General features: G+C 41.0%; 1 protein-coding gene across 1 annotated transcript in view; it reads left to right on the top strand.

Moving 5' to 3' along the window:
• The first annotated feature begins 4,922 nt into the window (after window positions 1-4,922).
• LOC118101663 (DENN domain-containing protein 5B) overlaps window positions 4,923-24,726 on the top strand; it is a 53,892-nt gene continuing 34,088 nt past the window's right edge. The window contains 3 exon segments of the mRNA XM_035147590.2: window positions 4,923-5,267; window positions 18,477-18,536; window positions 22,870-22,979. Of these exon segments, the coding sequence (XP_035003481.2) occupies window positions 5,159-5,267; window positions 18,477-18,536; window positions 22,870-22,979 (279 nt within the window). The 5' untranslated portion in view covers window positions 4,923-5,158.

The following is a 24,726-nucleotide window of genomic DNA, read 5'->3' as shown; positions in this document are numbered from 1 at the left end:
CAACATGTTTTTGTACATTGTAAAGATGTCTTCCTGTGTCATTAATGTCCCAGAACCTTGAAGCTATAAGTCTCTGAAGAATAAAAAAAACACAGATAAGGCTTTATTATTAGCACAATATTGCTTGGACGACATGATAATGTAGTGATTAGGGATTGTAGGCTGTAAATGTTTTTTTACCCCACATATCTAAACCAATGCTACATTTACATGACACAAACTTCCTGTAACATACTATCCCTATATAGTATTCATCCAGTGGTGTCTCTTACGTTTTATAGTTAATGAATGACGTGTACGTACAGTAACATTACTCACTAAGACGTAAACACAAGGCTGCGGTATAATCAGCCCTGTGTGTTTTGTTGGGTTGAACCATGAAGACCACTTAGGAATATAATCAAATATAAATACTGACCTGCATAGCTTCAGTCTGGTCCTTTGTCAGTGTTTGCTGTCTTTCCTCCTCCTCTGGCCAGGTGGCTATAAATCCACATGGTTCATTTATTTCATATTGCCTGATCATCCTAGCTGGTGCTACGCAAGTGTATATTCGTCATAATGCTACAACAAATGTACAGAAAACCACTGTACACATACTGTTGCTTAAACTATTTCAGTGTTATCACTATGAATGAAATATGAAACATGTTTAAACAGCAAAGAAGAAATCCATCTCTACTAAGTTTTATTACATTTATGATTTATGATGAAAGGTTATGTTGGAATGTAGTAAAAAAGCTGATGTATGAAACATGAAGCATCATGGGAAACGCTCTGGAGGCCGAACACAGTTTGGAGGAACAGAGGTCACCCAGGCACATTTTGGGAAACATAGAAATAGACTTAGTTTGTCTAATAATATATAAATACAAAATATATGGCATCAGCATTTTCAGCTTTTTTATTGCTTTTGTGAATAGATAGTCATCTGCTCTATCAGGGTTGAGGGAACATAGGGCTTACACACACATAATTGTGAAGGTACATAGACACACTCCCTCTCTAGTAAAGGAAAATGAGGTACAGAGAGTATCACAAAGCGGACAGAGAAAATCAGTACACAGCCAGAATTAAAAGAAGAATTTCTAAGACAGGAGAGACGGAGATGGAGACAGAGAGTTAGGGAAGGACAAATATAGCAAATAAAGGATTTGACTGAAAGAGAACAGAGGAAAAGAAGAAATAACAAAATGAGGCAATTTACTCTGAGATACAAAACGCTGAGGCCAAAGGAATCCAAAGTCGAAATTAAACACACACTTAAATGTGAATAAAATGTTTTTAAAATATTTCTCTTTTTTTTTGTATTTGTTGTTCAATGTGAAAATATAATCTGTCTCTTAACATGTAAATGTGTTTTTAAATCTTAAAAATACTTTGGTGTCTGATGGTGTTGACACAAAATAAGCACAATTTTGTTAAAAAAGAAAAAAGATGGGAGGTTGTATCAAAGCATATAGCTCAGTAGCCTAGTATATGGTAGATACATACATTTAGTTTAATTTGTCTGAGCTTAAGGTTTTATTTTTTCAATATTGGATCCTGTTTTGTCCCACTTCTCAAGAATCAGTGATCACCATGGATCCCATGGATTGTTAGAGGGTCTCTGAGGAGGGTATTTAGGGTAGGGTTCAAAACCTCATTTGTATACTGATATCAATATACAGTAGAAATTGAAAAAAATTCAAAAGATATGACAATCAGCCTACTTACTGCTTTGCGGTATATGTTTATTTTTGATTTGCTCCCAGGTGCGCTTGAACCCACCTGGGTTGCCTGTGAAAAAAGAAGATTAAAACTGTCATACACACAATGAGAATACATGTAAAATACACATTAATGTAATGGAAACACAAACGAAATTATAGTCAGATCTATTCTTGCCCTAATAACAGTTTTACCAATCAAACATTGACTTATAAGCATTCACACAGCGACTTTGCAGCTGTGTTTTTTTTTCCTGGTTAATGTGATTGTACTCCTTATACTTTTTTAATGTAGTAGTTTGCTACTCGTTGTGAAATATGCGGCTCTGCTGCCACTACACTTGTCTATGTCCGTGATTGGTCATATGCAGTAAACACCGCCCCTTTTACACGCAAAAGCTCATATCTAAAGTACTGGGTAGACTTACTGAGTTGACAACAAACGTTGTGTGACCATTAAGCCTGATTGAGTTTGTTGGATTGAGTTCAGCCGGATATCGGAGAAATATCCTGGGTATGTTGAACTCAGAAAACAGTCTACATCTTTTCTGATGATTCAGCTGCATTTCTAGGGCCCTGTTTCAGAAAGCAGGGCTAAGGAACTCTGAGAGTAAACCAGACCTCTAGGTTGATTAACTCTTTGCTGTCAAAATCTAATCTTCAATGCTTTTTTAATAAAGCTTCTAATTAGAGCTGGTTCAGTTTTTGGACCTGCTCTAAGTTAGGACACATGACACATGGACCTTCTCTTTCCTCTCCTCATCGCATTAATGTCTCAACAAGACATATTACTGACTTGAATTCTTCCCCAGAGTCCTTGTGCTTTATCATTTGCAGATCCAGGATCGCTGCTGCTGCCAATATCGTGCATCGTGTTGATGGATCGTGATGGTGGATCGTGATTCTGCTAGCAGCTGACATAGGATTATGATCACAAATAGATTGCTTAGATATACAATATCCCTACTCACATATACTATTAATAATGGCAATACCTCTATGATGACAATTTTAATTACTGTTCCCTTTATCTCTCTCAGACATTTTCTTATGTACAAATACTTTTGATTGATTAACCTCACCATTAATGTTAGACACTGTCTTTCCTCATCAATGTTGTAAATATTGTTATTTCACTTCTGTCCATCCTGGTAGAGGAATCCCTCTCATCTGGATCTCTCTGAGGTTTCTAAAAATCTTTCCTTGTGAATAGTTTTTTTTTTGGTAGTTCCTTACTCTTGCTGAGGCTTTAGGGCAGAGGATGTCACACCTTCTTAAGCTTAATTTGTGATTCATGAAAAATTGATTGACGGTTATTCACAGTTTCTTTATAAAATCTGAATCTGAAAAGTAACTAGTATATTAAGTAAGTTATCAAATGAAGTAAAAAGTAAAAAGTATCCTCTGAGATGTATTGTAGTAGAAGTATAAAGTAGCATGAAATGGAAATTATCAGGTAAAGTACAAGTACCTAAAAAAAAGTACTTGTAATTGTCCACACATACTGAAAATATGTAGCCTAAGGAACAATCCTCGTCTTATGTTGCCATCTAGTGGATACTTTGGGATCTGCACTGCTAGCTGTAGCAAATAGAAGGCGATGACAACATTAATTTCTTTGTTTAATAACAACACAGCTAGCTACAAAATAAACGTTCTTGATTTGCTGAACCTTAAATAAAATGTTATCTGATGATAATAACAGGTCTCTCTTCATATTCAAAGGTACTGATGGATGACATTTTATCTGTTGACCACAGTGGATTTTTCAGTCATTTTACAGCCAAAGTAATTTTATTGAAGACCTGTCTACAAAATGACTGGTATTGCTATGTGAGGTGACCAGAAATAATAAAAAATGTATGCAAATGATTTTTCATAACGTGTTTGTGTTCACTGCAATTGTGAATGTATATTACAGGAAGACGAGGACGACACTTTTGCACCAGATAGCGAAAATCCATCCATGCATTATCTACACAACTTATCCACTTCAGGGTCGTGGGGGAGCTGGGGTCAATCCCCGCTGACATTGGGTGAGGTGTGTGATACACCCTGGCTAGTCCGTCACAGGGCCGACATATAAAGACATTCACCCATTTACACTCAGTGACTACACTCACAGTCAATCAACTTAATCCCCTATCTGCATGGTTTTTTTGGAAGAAACCTGAGTACCGAGAGAAAACCTATGCAAACACGGGGGAGAACATACAACCCGCAGACAGCTAAACTGAGATTCCAACAGAGAAACTTTGTGTTGTCAGGTAGCAATGCGCTGTGAGCAGCAGTGTGAACCACCGTGCTGCCAGAGAGGGACAATTCAGAGGCCTATAGAGGTTTACACTTAATAAACAGCACCTGTACAATAATAAAAACTAGCACCATTTTTTCCACAAAGCAATACTGATCATTACATTAAGGGAGAGAGCACACCCATGTCCACAGCACAGCTGATCTCTCAGTTGATACAGTAAGTTACAATGAAACTAAGAAATGAAACTTGAAACTTGAAATTTTGTTCTGGTGTTCCAATAGCTCTGGTGAAGGAAGCAGCTGTACAAGCTGGAAATACATGTAAAAATCTGACTTGGAAATGAATCATATAAGGCTGCAAATCCCAGAGAGACAAATAGAAAAACACCCAGTAGAACATCAGCTGAAGGTGGTTCCTTTAAAGCAGGGGGTTTTCAGGCCAAGGACCCCCAAACTGATGGAGAGATGGAGCAGGGACCCCTACTATATATATTGTATAAAATTGTGTTTTATACACAATTTGAAGAGGTCCTCCTCTTTGTGTACAGGGGCTTGGAGGAACAGGTCTAGGCTAGTCTGGTGCTGTGAGTGAACCGGTGCCCAGCTTGAGAGAGCTCCTGTGTGTCGCTGAATGTGTGCATTGCTGACTGAAAGATAACGTCTTCTGCCTCCATGTATCCGTTCGCTACAATATGTTGGATTCATGTTAATGTGTATTTAAAGACGTTTAAATTTGTGGAAATAAAATTGGTTGGAATTTTTTTTTTTAATTAAAAATATATTTGTCTAATCAACCAAAACATTTTCGCGGACCCCCTGTTGAAGACCTCTGCTTTAAAGAGCTGTGATTCCCACCGTTGCAACAGACTGGCACGGATCGAAGTGAATGGGGGGGGACGCTGATTTGAAAAATCCCGCCCGGCGCCGGGCGGCTCCTCCCGGCGCAGGGCGGAGCTCTCTTGCCTTCGGCTTTGTCAGCGTGAGTCGGGAAGATTCGCTTACACGGGCGGAAAGACGAAGGAAAGACCACTGTTTCCAGAACAGCTCGCAAAAAGAAATGTCGGCTTATTCCCGAACCTTTTAAGCACAGCGGGGAATCGGTTTAGGAGAGCAGTTTGGAGGACCGTAGCAGTGTCCCACGTGTCCATCCTCCGGAGATGTGTTTGTGAGCGGTAGAAGCGGACAGCACCGAGATGAGCGCGAGCCCCGCGGCGTCCGGCGCGGTGCCCTGTCGCTTCGCCCACTACTTCGCTGTTTGTGGGATAGACACAGAAACGGGACTGGAGCCGGACGAGTTAACAGGTACGAGCTTTTCACTTGATGCCATGTCACCGGATTTGAAAACCTTTACATCTCACCCTCTCTCCAGCCCGACACATCTAGGGATGCTTGTTATTTGGGGGTGTCTCATACATGCACATTGAGCACAGAGGGACATTTTAAGAGACATTCTCATATAAAAGGAAGAAGATAATGGAAAGTTATTCTATACAGGCTCGTTGTCAGTCTGGGGGGGGTCAGTGAACTGCTGTCACTAAAGGCAGATGGGCTTCTACCAGCATCCTAATCAGATTAAAGTGTCCAGTGCTCTGTAGCTGTCCAAATGATACGAACTGTTCTGTAGTCTATTCTCCAAATACACCATGGGTTCGAGAGGATAAACAACGCAGTCTCTTGCAGGAGACTGAGCCACATTCTGCTCCGTGAACCATGGAGACAGAATCCCCCTGTACTTTTCATTCACCAGTTTGATGTGCTCTTTGGTGCTTGCTGATAAAAGGCTGGGTTGAGGAAGAAATGTTTTTTTTTTTTGCCAGAAGTTTGACCTCAGATTGAAAACGGCAGCTCTCATAGGATTGCCCTTTGTTGTGTTTATGCAAAGGGTTCAGTCGCCCTGCACAAAGCAGAGGCCCTTCTCCCAGTGTCTCCTCGAGGACGGCATCAGTCAGCTGCCACTACAGCTGTGGTGTTGCAGCACGTCACCAGATACAACAGATACTCACTGGCTGAGTTTGGCTCCCGTACAGCCCAAGCTTTACTCTCTGGATGTGGTTGCATGCTATGAGTTGCTGAAATATCAAATTGCACTCCGACTGGTAGCTTCTGACTATGTTACTCAAGCTCTGGTACAAAGTTCAGAAGAGTGATCGATCTCTCTCTCTCTCTCTCTCTCTCTCTCTCTCTCTCTCTCTGTGTGTGAGAGAGTGTTGACAGTGAGCTGTGACGTTTTTTATAAAGATCCTGAAAATATGTGAAGGATGTTTATCATGAATCACACAGTGCATTGTGTTCTTGAGTGTTGGTTACTGAGAGTGAAACTGTGTCTCTCTCTCTCTCTCTCTGTGTGTGTGTGTGTGTGTGTGTGTGGTGTGTGTGACACTGATAAGCTTCCACTAAACTGACTCCATATGGCCTGATGTCTGTGTTGCTAACACCCCTAACTCCAACTTGGTGAGCTTTTGGCTTATGGTTCACAGTTATTCAAACTAAGGCTGCCACCATCAACGATTTTCAGCATCTTTCTTGATTTAATCTTTTTGTCTTTTTATATCCAAAATATAATTACTCCAGTGTGACTCGTTTTGTCTCCAGTGTCTCTTTGTGTGTCTATTTTCTAGTGCTAGGTTGGAAAGTCAAAATAATCTCCTTTCCTAACCACTGTTCCTTGACCCTGATGGAAAAACGTCACAAGTTCAAGGAAAGATGTGAAGAAGAGTCTGTAAGGGGTTAGGAAAGGAGAGCACGGACTGTAGAGAAAATAAGATCCCACTTTCATGCAGCTTTCTAAAAAAATACAACTTTATTTATAACAGACTACACACAATAGATCAGTGATTCTCAAATAGGGGTACAAGTACCCCTAGGGGTACTTTGGAGTACTGGAGGGGGTACTCGAGATTATTTTTTAAATGTTAGAAATCAGAGAAGAAAATCACATCTTTCATAAGATAATTATAAGTTCAATAAAAATGTAAATGTAATTGCTCATGGCTAAAACCACAAAGCCATTCACCATAGCTGAGGGCCTGTTACCTCTAGCCGCTGTTGTATTGGCCGATACTATGCTGGACAAAAACGCAGCAGATAAATTCAAAACTGTGCCTTTGTCAGAGGACACCGTTTGCCGCAGAATAGATACGATGGGAACAGACATTGTTGATCAAATTGTGGACATACTTGGTGAAGCATTTTTAGTCCAGCTGGATGAATCGACAGATGTCAGTTGGAAGGCACAGCTTATTGCTTGCGTCAGATACATTGATACTGATGACATTTGTGAACATGTACTTTTCTGTTAGAGTTTGGAGTGCAAAACAACCGGAGAGGACATTTTGTATGTTGTTAATGCCTTCTTCTGTGAAAAGGGTCTGAGCTGGGAATCCTGCAGCAGTGTGTGTACTGACGGAGCTGCGTCAATGACAGGCCGGCTGAAAAGGCTCAGCGCGTATTAGAAATGAAAATCCTGAAGTGCATTGGACTCACTGTGTTATACACAGGGAAGCACTAGACCAGGAAAATAAATCCTGTGTTGCGTGACGTTTTGAACGACAGCGTCATAGTAAAAAAAACCATTTAGTCAAAGCCACTTAATGCGCGACTGTTTAACTTCCTTTGTGAAAACATCGGAGCTGTACACACACAACTGCTCATACACACAGTAGTGCGCAGGCTCTCTCTCTCTACTGAACAGACTATTGGAATTAAGATCTGAAGTGCGCACCTTTCTGTCGGAGCACAGTTCTGCCCATGACACCTTGTTTGATGACACAGACTGGCTTGCAAAGCTATGTTATCTGGCAGATATATTCATCAAACTGAGCGAATGTGGGTCTGCAGAGCAGAGACATATATATTCTGAACCTGTATGACAATGTGTGTGGTTTCCTGAAGAATGCAGAGCTGTGATTTCACCTGCTTTCCTCGGTTGGATGCTTTCCTCTCTAGTGAGGATGAGCAGAGCGCTCCTGTGAAGTCAATCATAGAGGGACATTTGGCCAACTTGATGAGTGGTTTTACCTCTTACTTCCCTGACATTGAGGAGAAATCAGCACAGCTGGATTGGGTGAGAAACCCATTTCTCTTGTCTGAAGCAAACAGAAGAAAGCTTCCTGCAATTATCAGGAAAAACTCTTGGATCTGTCACCTGACCTTGGCCTACAGATGAAGTTTGACACTTCCACTCTCACACGGTTTTAGGTGTTTGTGAAGAAGAAACACCCTGAGCTGGGAAAGAAAGCTTTGGAGGAGCTATTACCCTTTGGATCCACATATTTGTGTGTCAAAACAAAGCAAAGAAACAGACTGTGCCTGGAAAAGAGTTTGATCACTGTAGTTGCCTCCCTGCCACTGAGAATGGTAAAGATCATCTGATCAAGGCCTTTTATCTGTTCCCCGTACTTTTGTTTTTAAAACCAGAGGCGTTTACAGTTGTAGTTCCCAAATTTTGGAACGCCCTTCCCAAATCCACCAGAGCTCCTGAATTTGCGGTTATCTTTAAGCAGCTGCTGAAAAGGTAATTTCTATAGGTTGTCCATTTTTATTTTATCGAAATTATTTTTTTTGTATAATTTCTTCCAAAATTACCACGAATTCTTTTTGGAATCCAGCAGAATATCGTAGTTTAATAAAACGATAGAGATAATTATCGCGGCATAACTTTTCCTCGATAGAAATATAAGATATGTCAGTATAAATGTCGATAGAACTCATTCTATCCATGTTTTGACAGACAGCGCGAACAGCCAATGACGATGAGAATAGCGCCGAACCGATCATGTGGCTGGAATAGAGTTACATCCACGTCATGTTAGGTTGACGCACACAGCGTGTAGGAGCAGCAGCACACGTGCTAATGTTTGGGCTACAGCATGGAGGTGGACGACTCTGCATCGTTGCAGTTACAGAACATAATGATTATGTTTTCTGCTACATTCATTGTTTAAGCGGGTGTGCACCACTGAATAATTATAACCACCGCTGCTTCAGGATTTGGACAGACGTTTATTAAAGGTCCGGTGTTGGAGTCTCCTGCAGACAGAACAGAAGTTTCCTCCCGCAGATTGTGATGCAACGCTGTGTTTTAACTTCACTGTTGCAGAAGAAGCGACGCCCCACCTGCTGATGTGAAGAAAATATGTTTTCCATATATCGCCCAGCCCTAATTTGGACAGGGCATAAAGCATAGGTTCACTTTGGATATTCCAAAAATGAACATGGAGACTAAGAAGCTGCCAAAGGAAAATTCACTTCAATGATGCTGGCCCATTTTTTAGAACCCTTCGTGTACAGATTGCAGCATATGTCTCATCAGTACCTCATAAATACATGTGAACCTTTAAACTCTGACCATAAAATACGCTAACAAAATTATTTTCAACACCATGGATCTTGGTAACATCTCCATCTCATTGTCTATTTACCAGTTTGCATGTGTATTACTGAAGACTGCAGGAAGTGGCTGGAAAAAAGGAGAGATCATGAAATGTGCCAGTCAGATAAAATTTATGCAAAGTTTTCACCACTTCAAAGACCATGGCTGTGAGGGAAAGCTCCCCTTAGTCTGGGAACAGGTCATGGAGGAGATTGTCACCAGGCACAACATCTGGAAATGGAACTCCAAGTTCCTGATCCAGTAAGTCTATGATATCCTACCTAGTCCATCCAACCGGTTCGCCTGAGGCAAAGCAAAAACAACCACTTTGTCCAAAGACAGGCACCCTTGAGCACATCCTCAGCAGCTGTTCCAAGGCCCTGGTTGAGAGGCGCTATCATTGAAGACATGACCACGTCCTTAAGACCATTGCTGAGGTAATCAGCTGGGGGAGACATAGTTGTACTACAGCCAAGGCGCCCACTTTCATAATGAAGGGGGAACAGCTGAAGACTAGAATTACAGCACTGCGGTTGTATGCCTCCACCAACAACCAGTACAGTTTCTGTGTATATATTTCGACATATATATTTTCTCAGATTCATAGGTCACTGTGACTTTTGACCTTTGACCACTGAAATGTTATCACTTTATCTTTGATCTTCTGATCAGAAGTTGAAGAAATTCCCTCAAGCAGTCTAGAGATATCACATTCAAGAGGCCAAAAACATTTTTTGAGGCCACTTTGATCTTGACCTTTGACTACGAGATCTAATCAGTTAACCAGTGATTCCAAGTGAACATGTATTCCTAATATGAAAGAATTCCCTTGAGATGTTCCTGAGATATTGCATTCAAAAGACAAAACACAAAAAGTCACAATGACATTTGCCCCTTGACCACCGAATTCTAATCAGGTCATCCATGAGTCAATTTGAATTGTGCCTGATATAATGAAATTCCCAACAGGCAGTCCTGATATATCCCAATCACAGTCCTGTGAGGTCATTGTGACCTTTGACTTTTACCTCCAGGCGCATGAATGTTTGTACCAAGATTTACTCAAGCTTATCTTAAGGTATCATGTTCAAGAAAAACATGAACATACTTTGACTTTTGGCTACCAAAATGAAATCCAAGTTCAATTGAATGTTTGTGCCAAATGTGAAAGAATTACCTCAAGGTGGTCCGGAGATATCACATTCACAAGGCAAAACATGTGCTTTGTGAGGTCACAGTGACATTTGACCTTTGACCACCAAATTCCAATCAATTCATCCTTGAGTCCAAGTAAATATTTGTACCAAATTTGAAGAAATTTCCTTTCTTGATATATTTATGGAAGCTGCTTCAAGCCTCACTTTCTTTATTAGGGCAACCCTTCCCTCCCCCCGCAATCTACACCAGTGGCTGGGGACAGAACAGGCCTGTGATGTCTGTGTGACCACCAACGCCTGCCTCCAACACACTCTTGCAAGTTGCACAGGGCTGGTTCAGGTGGAGACAAGACCAGGTTCTCAGGAAGCTGCTGGAGGTTGTGGAAAGAAAGAGGCAAGTGGCCACCAATAGAGCAAGATGAGGACCCAAGACAAGGAAAGTCTACAGATACCACCAGCGGGAGACCAGCACCCTTGCTGCTCTTGTCTGGGACGGACACGAGATTGAGGTTTAATGCCCTGCTACGAGGAGATAAGGGGCGAAACATCAGTGAATGGTGTTCCCCAGCTGATGACCCTGTAGCCAACCAGACGGGCACTTGTTGTGGTGCGGCAGGCCCAGAGCCTATCAGGTTCCAACATCTAACCGTTCAGATCGAGATAACGCGTTCACAGGAATGGCACGGATAGACGGACAACCCAAAAACATAACACCTCCATGCCGGCGATGGCCAGTGTGTGAACTGCTCTGCTGGGCTGCTCTCATCTGCATTATGCGGTGATGTCGGTTGACCTGGAGAGGCAGCTGAAAATCAGTCTTCACCAAGACCAGATATCATCTTGGTCTCCGAGGCTACAAGACAGAGTGCATACCCCCGCAAGGCCAACAGTTCCCTCAACTTGCACACATTCAATATCAGTCCCCTAAACATGTCTAATTTGTGTCATTAAGATCCACTAATTATTCTCTGACATCAAATTTCGCAATGTTAAAATAAGGGGAAAGAAAATTCCTTGATCTGCCACTGAAAAGCTCAGTAAAGAAAGCATCAACGGACAGTTTCATTGAAAATGATGAATTGGATTACCTCCTGTTTATACCATACCATTCTGTATTGTCATTGATGTGACAATATTACCGCCTTTGTCTGTATCTGGGTTTTTCGGAAAGATAAATTCATGTTGTGAATGATGTGGAAGTCTGTGATTTTAGCCTCCAGCCCACGTCAAGTGTTGTTCGAGAGAAGTGCTGTAACTAGAAAAGTTCTTTCTTTCTTTCTCTGTCGCTTATCGGTTTCCCTTCTCTCCCCTTCCAGTGATTACATCCATCTCTTTGCATTTTGTCTCCAGCCCACTGCCTCTTGATTTGTTAGCTTGGCCTGAGTGCTGTTAAGCTTGTTAGAGTAATCCATTAGGACAGTTCCTTCCGGCTACACTGAACACATCACTTGAATGTCAGGAAGGTACTGTATGATATTCTAAGATGTACTAGATCCTCAGGCTTGGTTTTCAGGATTGGTTTAAGAGAACGTGTGTGTGTGTGTGTGTGTGTGTGTGTGTGTGTGTGTGTGTGTGTGTGTGTGTGTGTGTGTGTGTGTGTGTGTGTGTGTGTGTGTGTGTGTGTGTGTGTGTGTGTGTGTGTGTGTGTGTGTGTGTGTGTGTGTGTGTGTGTGTGTGTCTTATGAGACACAGTCAGGACATCGGGCTTAAAGTGACCGGAACGATCCGGAGTCATGATCCGACATCATCGATGAATATCTTAATACACGTGGTTATAAGTTTGTGTGTGAAGAGGGACAGAGACGAGCACGCACACACTCTCACACATACACTCCTGCAGACAGATGCTCCTCCCGCAGGTTATGACGCAGCGCAGTGTTTTAACTTCATTGTTGCAGAAGAAGCGACGGCCCGTTTATCCAGGAACATAAATATGAATTCAGCAGGTTTTTATAAAGATCAGTTTGATAATTAGAAACCATCAGAGGAGCAGTTGAGCTGTTGACCAGCGGAGTAATGCGCCTCAGTGCAGTGGTGTTGATTTAAGTTAAGATAATATGAAACTTTATGATCCACACACCAGGAAAATGCAGTTGTTGTAGCACCAGGCAGGTCAGAATGAGGTAGACACGAGAATGGCAAAAAAATATTTAGTGGTTATTTGATTTATGTTTAGAAATATATCTATACTGACTGATATGAAAAAAAAAATTGTGATGAGATTTTTTTCCATATTGCCCAACGATAACAGGGTTAAAGGTCAGCCTGACAGAGGAGTTTTGCACTTACCTCCCAAGGTGAACTGCTCACTTTGACTATGAGGTCACTGACTCCAGGGCTCACTGACTCTGAGACAGAAGACCCATCGTGTCTACTCCCTTATCTCTGCTGAACTTTGACTAGAAGCCATAAAGCATCTCCCACAGGATGAGACCACACATCCCTGACACTCAACAGCCAACCAACAAAGTGCACTTGAAGCAATCCACACAATTCAGAAAAGTTGTGCTCCAAATCAACCTCGAAACAGCTTCTAGCCTTTAGCTGAGCAGTGTGCATGAAGCTGCCAAAGTCATTTTTAGAAAGCAGCAAATTCTGTTCACTGTTGTTGGCCTTGTCTAAATGCATATTCAGTTTTGGTGTACTTATTTTCTCTACTGCTTTTTGCACCAGATGTAGCGGTGGTTTGAAAATCTATCGTCATCGCGTTATCAACGTTCACAATATAGGTATCGCAAAAGACGGCCCAAACTGCGATAAATGGTGTTCCATGCGCCATGCATTCACGCTCTGCATGTCAATATATTCGTCCAATTAGATGGCGCCCTGCTGCCCTAGATAATAAATTAAAGATATTCAAATCATTGTCTGGTTTTTCTGCCAATGAATCATTGTCAGAAGAAGAGAATTGAGAGAGAACAGAGAATTGCAAGGCGGCTCCGTCAAATCTCGCTCCGCTCCTCCCAACTAAATTCTATGGTGGAAATTCTTAGTTTATGTTTATTTACCGTAAGTCATATCGTCATCGCGAAATTCAACAACGTTATCGCACATCATATGTTTTCCTAATATCGTGCGGCCCCAACTATGTACAGTATGTAGTGACATGAATGTGTCAAATAAATGCAGAACATTAACCATCTGTCATTAATGACCCTGCATTCATTTCCGTTGATTGCTGAATGAAATGCCATAACATGATACCTCCGACTCCCCAGGGACACACATTATCTACATGTCTGGAACAGCATGGAGTATTGTGTTATGTCAGCCAGGCCATAAACCTCGTTATATAACTGTGATAGGCCACACAGCAGTAACTAAGGCCTCTTATGTCAGATTACAGGCTGCATGGCACTGACTACGGAAGCCCAGCTGACTACCAACAAGCCCTCACCTCAGTGTTAGACATGCTGGATACTCAGACAGGATTATACCTCATAAACACAGCCTGAGCATCACGCAGCTGAAATGCACTCATTCATGATTTATTTTCAGGCTAATCATAATCAACAGTGTTTTACAGATGTTGTAATGCACACTGCAGACTTAACTTTGTCTTCTCATTACTATATATAAGCTCTATATACTATCTTGTCTCATCTGGATTTGAAGTTTCACATGAAGACCGATAACACATGCCAGGAATTGAGTTTGTTTTAACAAAATTTGGTAGATAATGTCACCTCTTTTTTATAGGTGAGGTTGTATTTGATACATGTTTTTATGATGTTAGCAGAGCTTGTGTTTGTTTGAGGCGAGGTGTTCATTGTGGGAAACCATGCTTTATCTTCAGGACATCACTGTTGTTCTAAAGAGAACACGTACATTTAAATTTTAAATTCACGTCCAGCAGACACTGTAACATTGCGCTGACACACTGCCGGCAAAGCGTGCATGCATTGATAGGTTAATTGGACTTTGAGTTCCAAATCATTCATTGACCTCTGGTCTTTGTGATAAGGCTGGGTAAACAAGTGATGACTGCCATCAGTTAAAGTACTCCATGTGAAATTCTTACCCACTATCTTTACAAACCTTTGTTCGTTGTTTTTACAATTATCTCCCTCCCTCCCGCTTTTGTTTTGGCCTCTGGTGTTGATGTCATTGTTGTATTTATTATCAGATGAGCAGACACACACACACTCCTGCAGACAGAAATTATTCCCCCATTACGACTTAACGCAGTGTTTTAACTTCATTGTTGCAGAAGAAGCGACGCCCCGTTTATCCAGACACATTAATCAAGTGCATTGTGTGTCTTCAAAGAGGGGGGATGCGACATGAAATTATGTGAAAATACAGGATTATCATGCAAAAAAAAGATTGCTAGCATGCTAACGCTAGTGTGACCTTTTTTTTTTAAGGTTGTTGAGATCTTAAATAAACCAATGCTACTGTTTGCAGTTACTAAAGTGACAAACCTATAATATCCAAATAACATCTATGCTTATGCAGGTGAATCAATCACTTTTGAAATTGAAAAGCTTGGATGCTCTGCATTATTTCACATTTAAATCAAAAGCACACAGCTTCAAGCTGCTAGCAGTGGTCTGTATGCAACCCTGCCAGGATGCTTTTTTTATTAGAGGAGCAGTTAAGTTCAGTAACATCGCCACTATCCGCGGGCTCAATCAAGTGCATCGTGTGTCTTCAAAGATGGTGGATGTGACATGAAATTGTGTGAAAATACGGGATTATCATGCAAAAAAAGTTCGCTAGCATGCTAGCTCTAGTGCACTCCTGATCTTTAATTTTTTTTAAGGTTGTTTTGAGAAAATGACCATAATACATTGAAATTATATTAAACTAAGATATTAAAATCATCATAGTAATTTTTGTATCCTTATTAATGGAGAAAATACTACATTTGTTGGTCTCTCTGACTTGCATTTAATTTTCATCGATATTATATGTAAAGCACTTTGAGCTGCATTTTTTGTATGAAAGGTGCTATGCAAATGTTTTTTTATAGATTTTGAAAACACTGGAGTAAGACACTGTATCAGATGATGTTAGATTGACAATAAGGAAAAAATTATATCACTAATCGTATGCTTTAGAGTGATTTATCAAATAAATATGTCAAATGTTGTTTGATGCCAGTTTCATGTTTGAGGATTATCTGTTGACTGACAGTAAGTGTTGCAAACACTTGCCTGGCAGGCTTATCTGTCTTGCAGCTGTCGTGGTTGTGTCATGAGTTAAGAATGCTGGACTTGTGCCACGATAGTGACCAAAGCTTAACTGGGACAAAAGGACTTAGGGGAACGCACTTTCCCTCCAAATCCCCAGAGCACAGACATCATGACAATGCGCTTTTATGCCGTGACCTCCTGTCTCATCCCGTCTATTGTTGATATTATCCAGCATAGTGAGGGTTATCTGAGATCCTGTCATCAGTTACTTCTCTAAAAAGCATAGAAAAAGGTGTAGATCAATGGTCTGCAACTGGCAGCCTGTAGTCATGGCAGTAACTAGGGCCCCACGATATTAGGATAACATGCGATATGCACTAACATAACAAAATATTGCGATGACGATATGACTTGCGATAAATATACATATACAGTCCCTGGCTCCAGACACGGACAGCTCCACTCCCAGGAGCACAGCACTTACCTACACTGTTAATTTGGGTCCTTTTTTTATACATGTTTGGGCCATGAATTATTTTTTTTTATACAGTTTTTAGCAGCTCTGTCAGTAATCTACTGCTCCTCTCTGGGTCTCTGTTATTCACAATGTGCGCTGCGCCAACTGAGTCAAACCAAACGGAGCGCTCCGCCATCTCCTCCAGCTCTACATACATGTGTGTGTGTGTGTGTGTGTGTGTGTGTGTGTGTGTGTGTGTGTGTGTGTGTGTGTGTGTGTGTGTGTGTGTGTGTGTGTGTGTGTGTGTGTGTGTGTGTGTAAGAGAGGAGAAAAGAGCGAGCGAGCGGCTGATGAATGCGCTGCTCTGAATAAAGATTTAACTCATTAATAAAAGTAACGATCATTATGTGAAGATCACTGTTGATATTGTGCCGACAAACAACTTTAAAACTGTAGCAGTCAGACATGTCAGCTGAGAGACACACACACACACAGCGGAGTCGATGTGTCTGTGCTCTGTTACTTTTCCCTCAGCTTCTGGGATCATAAATAAGCTTAACAGTTATTTTATATAATCATCCGCTCATAGTGAGCTCTCTGTTTTCTCTTCTTCTGACAACGATTAACTGACAGAAAATACCCTTCAATGATCTGAATGTCTTTAATTTATTATTTAGGGCAGCAGGGCTCCATCTGATTGGCAAAATATATTGAGCGTGAATGCATGGTGCATGGAACACCATTTATCACAGGTTTTGCCGTCTAAAATAACACCAGTTGAGTAAATCAATAAAACATGTATCTAAACCACAGAGTTGAACAGTAGCAAAGCAAATTCACTTTCCTTTTATGAAAAACATTGACTGCAAAATTTGACTTCAACTCAACTCTGCACATGTTTTAGTATTTTGTAGGTGTATTTAAGGAGGGGTACTAATGCCAGGGGAGTATTCTGAAATAGGCTATGTCATAAATACTTCCACCAGGGACATTATGTTTCACTTTATTAGTCTATCTGTTAGTCACCAGGATAATACAAAAACTGCATTTTGAAAATGAATATCTTGAAATAGCCATTTATTATGTTCTGGCCTGCCATCTACTGGTTTAGCAAAATACTGGCCCGTGGCCAAAATTACTTGCCAACCCCTTGATTAGATAAACAGCATCTGATAATCTGTTGATATACCATGTGCCTGAATGGAAATGAGTTGGCCACCGTTATTACCTCCTGACGTAGCCTTATTGTCCCACTCCTTCCATCTCCCCCCTTTTCCCTCCTCCTTTATCCTTCTCCCTCCTTCACCCTTTCTCTTCTGCCTCTATTGGATAAAGCAGTGATTGACAGCGTGATAAAAGTATGTCATCACCACAGTGGCACCCTGTGTCTGGCAGATAGAGAGCAAATAGGGCCAACAGAGCCACACACACACACACCCATGCACGTGCATGCACACACACACACTCACAAACACAAACTTGCCTGTCTAATTCTGACTTGGTCTCGCTCTCTGCAGCTCTGATCCACATCATGTGAGGATACATTTCAAGAGATTAGAAGGTGTTAAAACCACATCTCCACCATCCTCCGATGTAATTGTCATTTTACCGAGGAATGGAACGCTGCTCTCACCCAGCCAGTGCCAGGCATTGGCAGTAGAGTTCAGCACAGCAGGCGCTGGCTCCATATACACAGAATGAGAGGTTTGAATTTGTGTTTTGTGCGTCTATGAGCTCTTTAGATACCACCTCTGTGTGTATGTGGCCCAGAGTGTGTGGCTCAGAACCAATACGTGTTTTTATGTGTTTGAACAAAGCTGGGCTGAATGAGTTTATAAATATTTTGGACCAGTGGAGTTAAAGCAGAAATACTTATGCATCACGAATGCCCACTTTCTCATTCATACAGTTTGTTGTATCACATTAAAGATGTGAACTGTCAGATCTGTGGTCTAAATATGGCATTATTGGTTTGCTGGAACTGGAAATGTTTGTTGCCATACATATGCTCCTGCTTGGTTTGACTCCAAAGAGCTGCTCAATACCATTAACCCCAAGCTATATATTCAAATATGTGTCCAACATACGTCTGCATTTTGATTTTTTTCCAGTGCAAAGGCTATTGATGGTTTTGTCCCCAATAAAATAAAACAGCAAAGTAAACAGTGCTGTTTCCGAATGCTCATACTTCCATTTGAGCCCCATGTGTGCTATGTTTGAAATACCATGCTGTGCTCTGTTGTGATATCAATAGTATGTGTGTACTGTTTATTCTCTGCTCAATTTTATGCATGTATTAATGTGTGCTTCTCTGTGTGCCATTCTTTTGACATTACATTGTTTCTTTGTCTTTTGCTCCATGTTTTTCTCCACGCGGCTCGTCGTCAGCTTTGTACCAATGGCTTGAAGCCGACCGCCAAGGCAGGGATCAAGATACAGCAGCCACAGGTAAACGTTCCATCATAACAGAGCGCCACACCACACTGTCTGCATGCATGTCTGCTTCTACTGTTAGCCGGTCCCTTTTCCAGATACACCTTATTAGCCAATCTAACATAATTTCAGAATTGTCATAGTATTTCCACAATGATCTCGTTGTTGGGGAAAATTCATCATATTTTCACATCACTTCATACACAGTCTGTGCTCATCTCATTTTTGACACTTGAAGGAAACTTTGTCTCAGATGGCACTGGGTACATTTTTGTGTGTGACCATTTTCAGTCGTCAGCCACAAATTCTAAGGCGTGTTTTGTTTGTTTGTTGCTCCACAGAAGAAAATCCAAACCTCTGTTGGTTTTGTTAAACCGCAAAATGCAGTCTGCTTGCAATAGTAAAGTAGTAATAAAGAGTGCTGTTATTTTTTCTGACAAAATGCCTTTTTATTTTAACACTTTTTATTGATTTTCCAATAAACCCACCATACATGTTTTTGCAGCATATAATAGAGATGAACGTATATACAAATTTATACAAGCATGGGTCAGCTGCCTCATACTAGCATTCATATTCTAGTTATCTTTATTTAAAGGTACTTGCAAGCTCTAAACATACTCATGGGGTCCAAATCTTCCTAAAGTTTTGCAAAGAGCCTTTAAGGTTATATCTGATGTTCTCAAGTTAGAGAAAATGTAAGGAGTCCCTAATCCATCTTGCAAAGATAGGAGGCGCGTGGTCCTTCCAGGAGAGGAGAATGAGACGTCTGGCAATCAAGGAGGTAAAGGCTACAATTGCAGAAGCCTTGTCTTTGAGGGAGCGAGTTCCAGGGCATAAACCGAAAAGGGCACATATGGGACTGGAGGTGAGGTTTTTTGGTAGATTTTAGTATAGGTGCTGTAAATGTTGGCCCAAAAGGTGCCAAGTTTGGGACAGGACCAAAACATGTGTATATGATCCGCTGGCTGACCTTTGCAGCGAGGGCATGAAGGGTCTACGTTAGGATTTTTTTTTTACCAGTCTCACCTTGGTCAAATGTGTTCTCAGAACAATGTTGAGTTGTATCAAGCTGTGCCAAGCACAAGGGGAGGAGGTGTGTATTAAGTCGAGTACTGCTTTCCAATGATCATCTGGCATTACCTCACCAAGGTCGTTCTCCCATAGTCTTCTAACGTCTTGCAGGGAGTGAAGGATGATATTGCATATATTCTTATAGAAAACTAAAATTATTCCTTTGCGATGTGGGGATAATGAGAGGATATGATCCACTGTGTTGTTGGTTGGAAGGTCTGGAAAGGAAATAATGCTTTTCTGGACAAAATGGAGATACCTAAAAAGTTTTTATTTTGGTAAATCGAATAATTGAGAGAGTTGTGCAAAGGACCCAAAATTGACATCCACATATAAATTAGAGATGGATTTAATGCCTTTTGAGTCAGAGAGAGAAGGTGGGAAGTTATGATTTTGGGAAGTTATGATTGTTCCTGATAGGAGAGTGCACCAATGTTGTCTGCAACTTGAAATGCCTTCTAAATTGCGTCGGAATTCTGATTGAGTGATAGTGAGAAGTCATTAACTTTGGATTCTCTTGCCTTTTTTGCCCTGGAGAAGTACTCTAACTCTAACCCTATTATTTGCCCACGAAGATAATCCTTGAAGGTCTCCTATAAGGTAGAGTGACACATTTCTGGTGAGGCATTGGTTTCAAGAAAGAAATTAATTTGAGAAGAAGCGTGGTCTACGAATGTTTCATCAGCAAGGAGGAGGGGGTAAGTCTCCAATTGTGTGAGAGTCTATGGCAGTTGGGTAATGCTACATGAAACAAACATGATCTGATATTGTGATGCTGTGATAAGAGTAAGAGCTAACGTTTCCCAGTAATCTATTATCTCAACTTTCTCAAAACTCTGGTTTTATTGGCCTGGTGACCTCATGGGTCTTGAGGCACACAGTGACCAATAGTAGCCGGAAAGGTTTCACAGCTAGGTGAGAAGATGAAGGACCCTGGGAGACTGAGTTGTGGAAGCTCTCCTTTGTCTTCAGAACAAAGGAGACATGTGGTCGCAGGCTTTGGCTACACATGTAGGCCCAATATTGTTCACAAATAGTAGATCCCAACAGAATTAAAGCTGTAAACTGAACAAGGAAACCTCTCACTTGGTGCATTCCTCAAAATATTAAGGTAGGTCTGTCACAATAACAAATTTTGTTGGACAATATTTTCTCTCAGAAATTATTGCTATAAATTGAATTGTTGTCATCATTGTGAAACCATTTTAAACTACTGATTTGTATAATGATAATATTAAAGCATAATCATGCAAGTTCACCCTGTCACAGATAATTAAACTTAATTCTCAAGAATATTCAGTCTGACATTTGAATGAAAACATTATTTAGGATATTAAACACATGCACTTTGCAGCAGGAGGTTCTCTGCACAGACATGACCACAGCAGCAACAAATCCTCCCGTTATTCAGGCGAGAGGTGGGGCAGCAGGCAAAGACAGGAAGTGACATATTAATTCAGCCGTGGAGGTCACGTGATTTTCTTCTCAACACAGACACCAGTGTCTGCCTCTTATTACCACAAACTGTCTTGACATCTTCGTCTGTGTCTTCTATGTGTGTGTGTGTGTGTGTGTGTGTGTGTGTGTGTGTGTGTGTGTGTGTGTGTGTGTGTGTGTGTGTGTGTGTGTGTGTGTGTGTGTGTGTGTGTGTGTGTGTGTGTGTGTGTGTGTGTGTGTGTGTGTGTGTGTGTGTGTGTGTGTGTGTGTGTGTGTGTGTGTGTGTGTGTGTGTGTGTGTGTGTGTGTGTAAACTCTGCATCGCTCCCAGACTCAGGAGGAGAGGCAATGACAAAATACACATAGACCGACCTGCTAAACTTAAGGCGTACTGGTGCATCCAAGGAAAATGTTTTTGTTACACTTCACAGATATTTGGTCACATTTATGTTTACAGCAATCTGAAAGATTACATTAGATTAAATCGTGAAAATAATTAATGGCAAACGGTGATATCCTAACATGCATCACGGGATATAATTTGGAAATGTAAGCTTATCAGGTGAACACAATTAACGAACAATTATTTTATTAATCAATTGATTCATTAAAGTGGTTGATTTTATGCAAACACTATGTGAAAACTAAGTTGTAGCCTACTTGCACAGTATTAGTGAAGATATTGTAAAAACTATTTATTGCTTTGTTCTATAAACGCAATTTTAACTGCTGTTAATTTGCTTTAAATTGGCTTATATCTTTTACAATTGAAGGATGCTTGTTAAACAGTTATGTCGCACAATGTACACTGCTGGTTTAATGTTTATGATAAAGTGGATCTATAATCTGGCTTCAGTTCACCACCTCCCATCTGCATCTCCACATTCCCATCTCCAAAATGTGCATTCATATTGGTTTGCATACAAGTGCACACATTCTCCTGTCAAGTTTGTTTTTATAGACCCCAACTTTTCCGTGTGAGGTAGAGTAAGCATCTTTCAGACCCTGTTTTGTGTGAAACAGTTGAATGAGGCCCCTGGTCACAGAAAAGTTATAAAATGTTAGTGGATCAGCAGTGAGATTAAATAGCCCACAGAGAGTAATACAGAGCTGCAGATTTGACCTCAGTTTCTCAGCAGACATTTCATCATGGAAGAGATGTGAGCCTTTAAGTTCACATCCAGTTTTCAACCCGTTGATGAGCTACACTAATTCCCTTCCATCCTAATGGTCATTAGTTGAAGGTCAAAGTCTGCATGAATGGAGTTGAGGGCACCTTTCAATCAGGTGACAAGGAAAAAGTCCCTATAGATAGTTACCTAGTAAATGTTAAATCTGTATTCATATTCATTTGATTATTGGTATCATGTCAAGTTTTAAGACAACACTTGTTAAACTGCAACTTGTTAAACCGTGCTTTTTTATTTCATAAGAATGATCAATAAGAATCAATAGATATTGAGAAATTGTTATACTGCTATTGAAGAAAAGTATACCTCTCCGGTAGAGTGTCTCTCTCTTCTGTAGATTCTCTTCGTAAGCTTGACATGATTCTTTTGTAGATGCTTGAAGAGCTTATTGATGTTTACGGTCTGTTGTGTTGCATAAAGTAAAAAAATGTTGGTCCATGTCAGACGACCTCCATTAAGAGAGTCACATACTAAATATCAGATGCTACCTTTTATACCTCTGTGTAATACATATGTTGCAGATTGATGCTTCCCTGATCATTTGCACCAGAAACATTCAGCCACAACTCACAAAAACATACACAAACTTAACAAATTTGTCACATTTTCCAAACAATCATCCATTTCTTTGTTTTCTTTTCACTCCAGGTGAAAACTCAGAGCAAAGTCCCCTGAAGAGGAAATTCAAGTCCAAAGTTCTGGCCCACTACCCTGAGAATATTGAGTGGAACCCATTCGACCAGGATGCTGTCAACATGGTAGGTGGCTGCCGTAGTGTAAAACGACGAGTGCTGTGCCCGTTCTAATCCTGCTTGGACTGTGGTAATGCTCTAGAGCCTAATTCAGAATTAGTCCTTGTCATTACTGAGCCCTTCTCAAACAGACCTATGATATACTGCGCATTGTGTGCAGAGCTTTTTTATACAATATAAAAAAAAAAATTTGCATCATAAAGTTAAAGTAAACAACTTCTGCTCATCCTACCTGATTTATCTGTGTGGAGGTGGCTGAGGTAGCACCTCCAGCTGTACTAGGGGGCTATTCAGCACCGCTATTAGCTGATTTCCCTTCTTTAAGAGGCAGCAGAGAGAGAGCAGCCACGGAGGAGAATTACACATGGAGAGGCAGAATCTCTGTCACAATCAGCATCCTCCCTGAAGGGTCGTGGGGGGGCTACCTGAGCTGCTGGCTAAGAGCACCAGAGTAGTGGCACAAGGTCGTTTTTGCTGAAATGTTTTATTTGTGTAGTTTGCCTCATTTAAGATTTTTCTATCGAGTTCAGTTCATCAAGAGGTCAGGTAAAGGGCAGGCAATATTTTTCCCAGGGCCAGGAACACAAACACTGGGAGGACTCTGGTATTCTTATCATAACTAACCAATCACCAGCCCTCATACCTAAACCAACCTAACCAACAAAGACAAGGGGTAGTATCCAATCAGAAACGGAACAAAATAATTGTGGTTCTTCCTTTCAATATCTTGGCTTGCAGCACATGACTGAATGATGCGTACCAGAGGCGATATAGGATAGAATTATATCTTGCTTTAAAATAAGTTATATGCCATATACCTGCATATGTCTTGCACTACACCACTGTGTGTGGCTGTGGGTGTTGCTTGCTGACGATTGAGGGCCCTGCCCATTATTCCACGAGCTCTGCTAAATAATTCAGCCCTGGGTCTCACCTTACGTCATGGAAACATGCCATCATGCTGCAGTGCTGTGACTAAAACCTGACCCCCTGATGATTGTGAGCTGTTGAGGGTTCTCTCCTTCTCCTTTCTTCCTCCTTCATCATACCTCCATCACACCCTGAGCTCATCATCGTCTCTTCCTTTCTTGAGAAATCCCAGAACATTCAATTACATCATGTATTCCCTAGTCCTAAACTCAAACCTTAACCCTTACAACTAAATGTCTCACCCTAATCTTTACTTTAACCTAAACCTGATTCTAAACTGAAACTAAGAACCAAATCTGAACCCTCGCACAGCCAGTTAAGGGTGTGGGTGAAAGTGAGGACCGTCCAAAATGTCCTCACACAGTAAAAGTGATGCTCATTATGTATATCAATCAGCATCAATGGTTTATGCATGCTGATTTAAATGTAGAGATGGTGTCTGCCTCCTGAAACCAGAGTGGGAGCTGGTTCCACAGGAGAGGAGCCTGGTAGCTGAAGGCTCTACCTCCCATTCTACTCTTACACATTCTTGGAGCCTGTGTTTTGGGAGCACTCATGCTGCAGCATTTTGGACCAATTAGAGGCTTTTCACAGACTTACTGGGACATCCTGATAATAAAGAATTATAGTAATCCAGTCTAGAGGTAACAAATGCCTGGTGTAGTTTCTCAGCATCCTTCAGAAAAAAGGATGTTCCTAATTTTCAGAATATTGCGCAGGTGGAAGAAAGCTGTACTAGAGACTTGTTTTACATGTCCTGGTCCAACATAACTCCAAGGTTCCTCACAGTGGAGCTGGGGGCCAAACTAACACCATCCAAAGT

Source organism: Hippoglossus stenolepis, chromosome 22, assembly GCF_022539355.2.
Source record: "Hippoglossus stenolepis isolate QCI-W04-F060 chromosome 22, HSTE1.2, whole genome shotgun sequence".
NCBI classification, from domain to species: domain Eukaryota; kingdom Metazoa; phylum Chordata; class Actinopteri; order Pleuronectiformes; family Pleuronectidae; genus Hippoglossus; species Hippoglossus stenolepis.
This window is presented reverse-complemented; position numbering and strand designations above follow the sequence as displayed.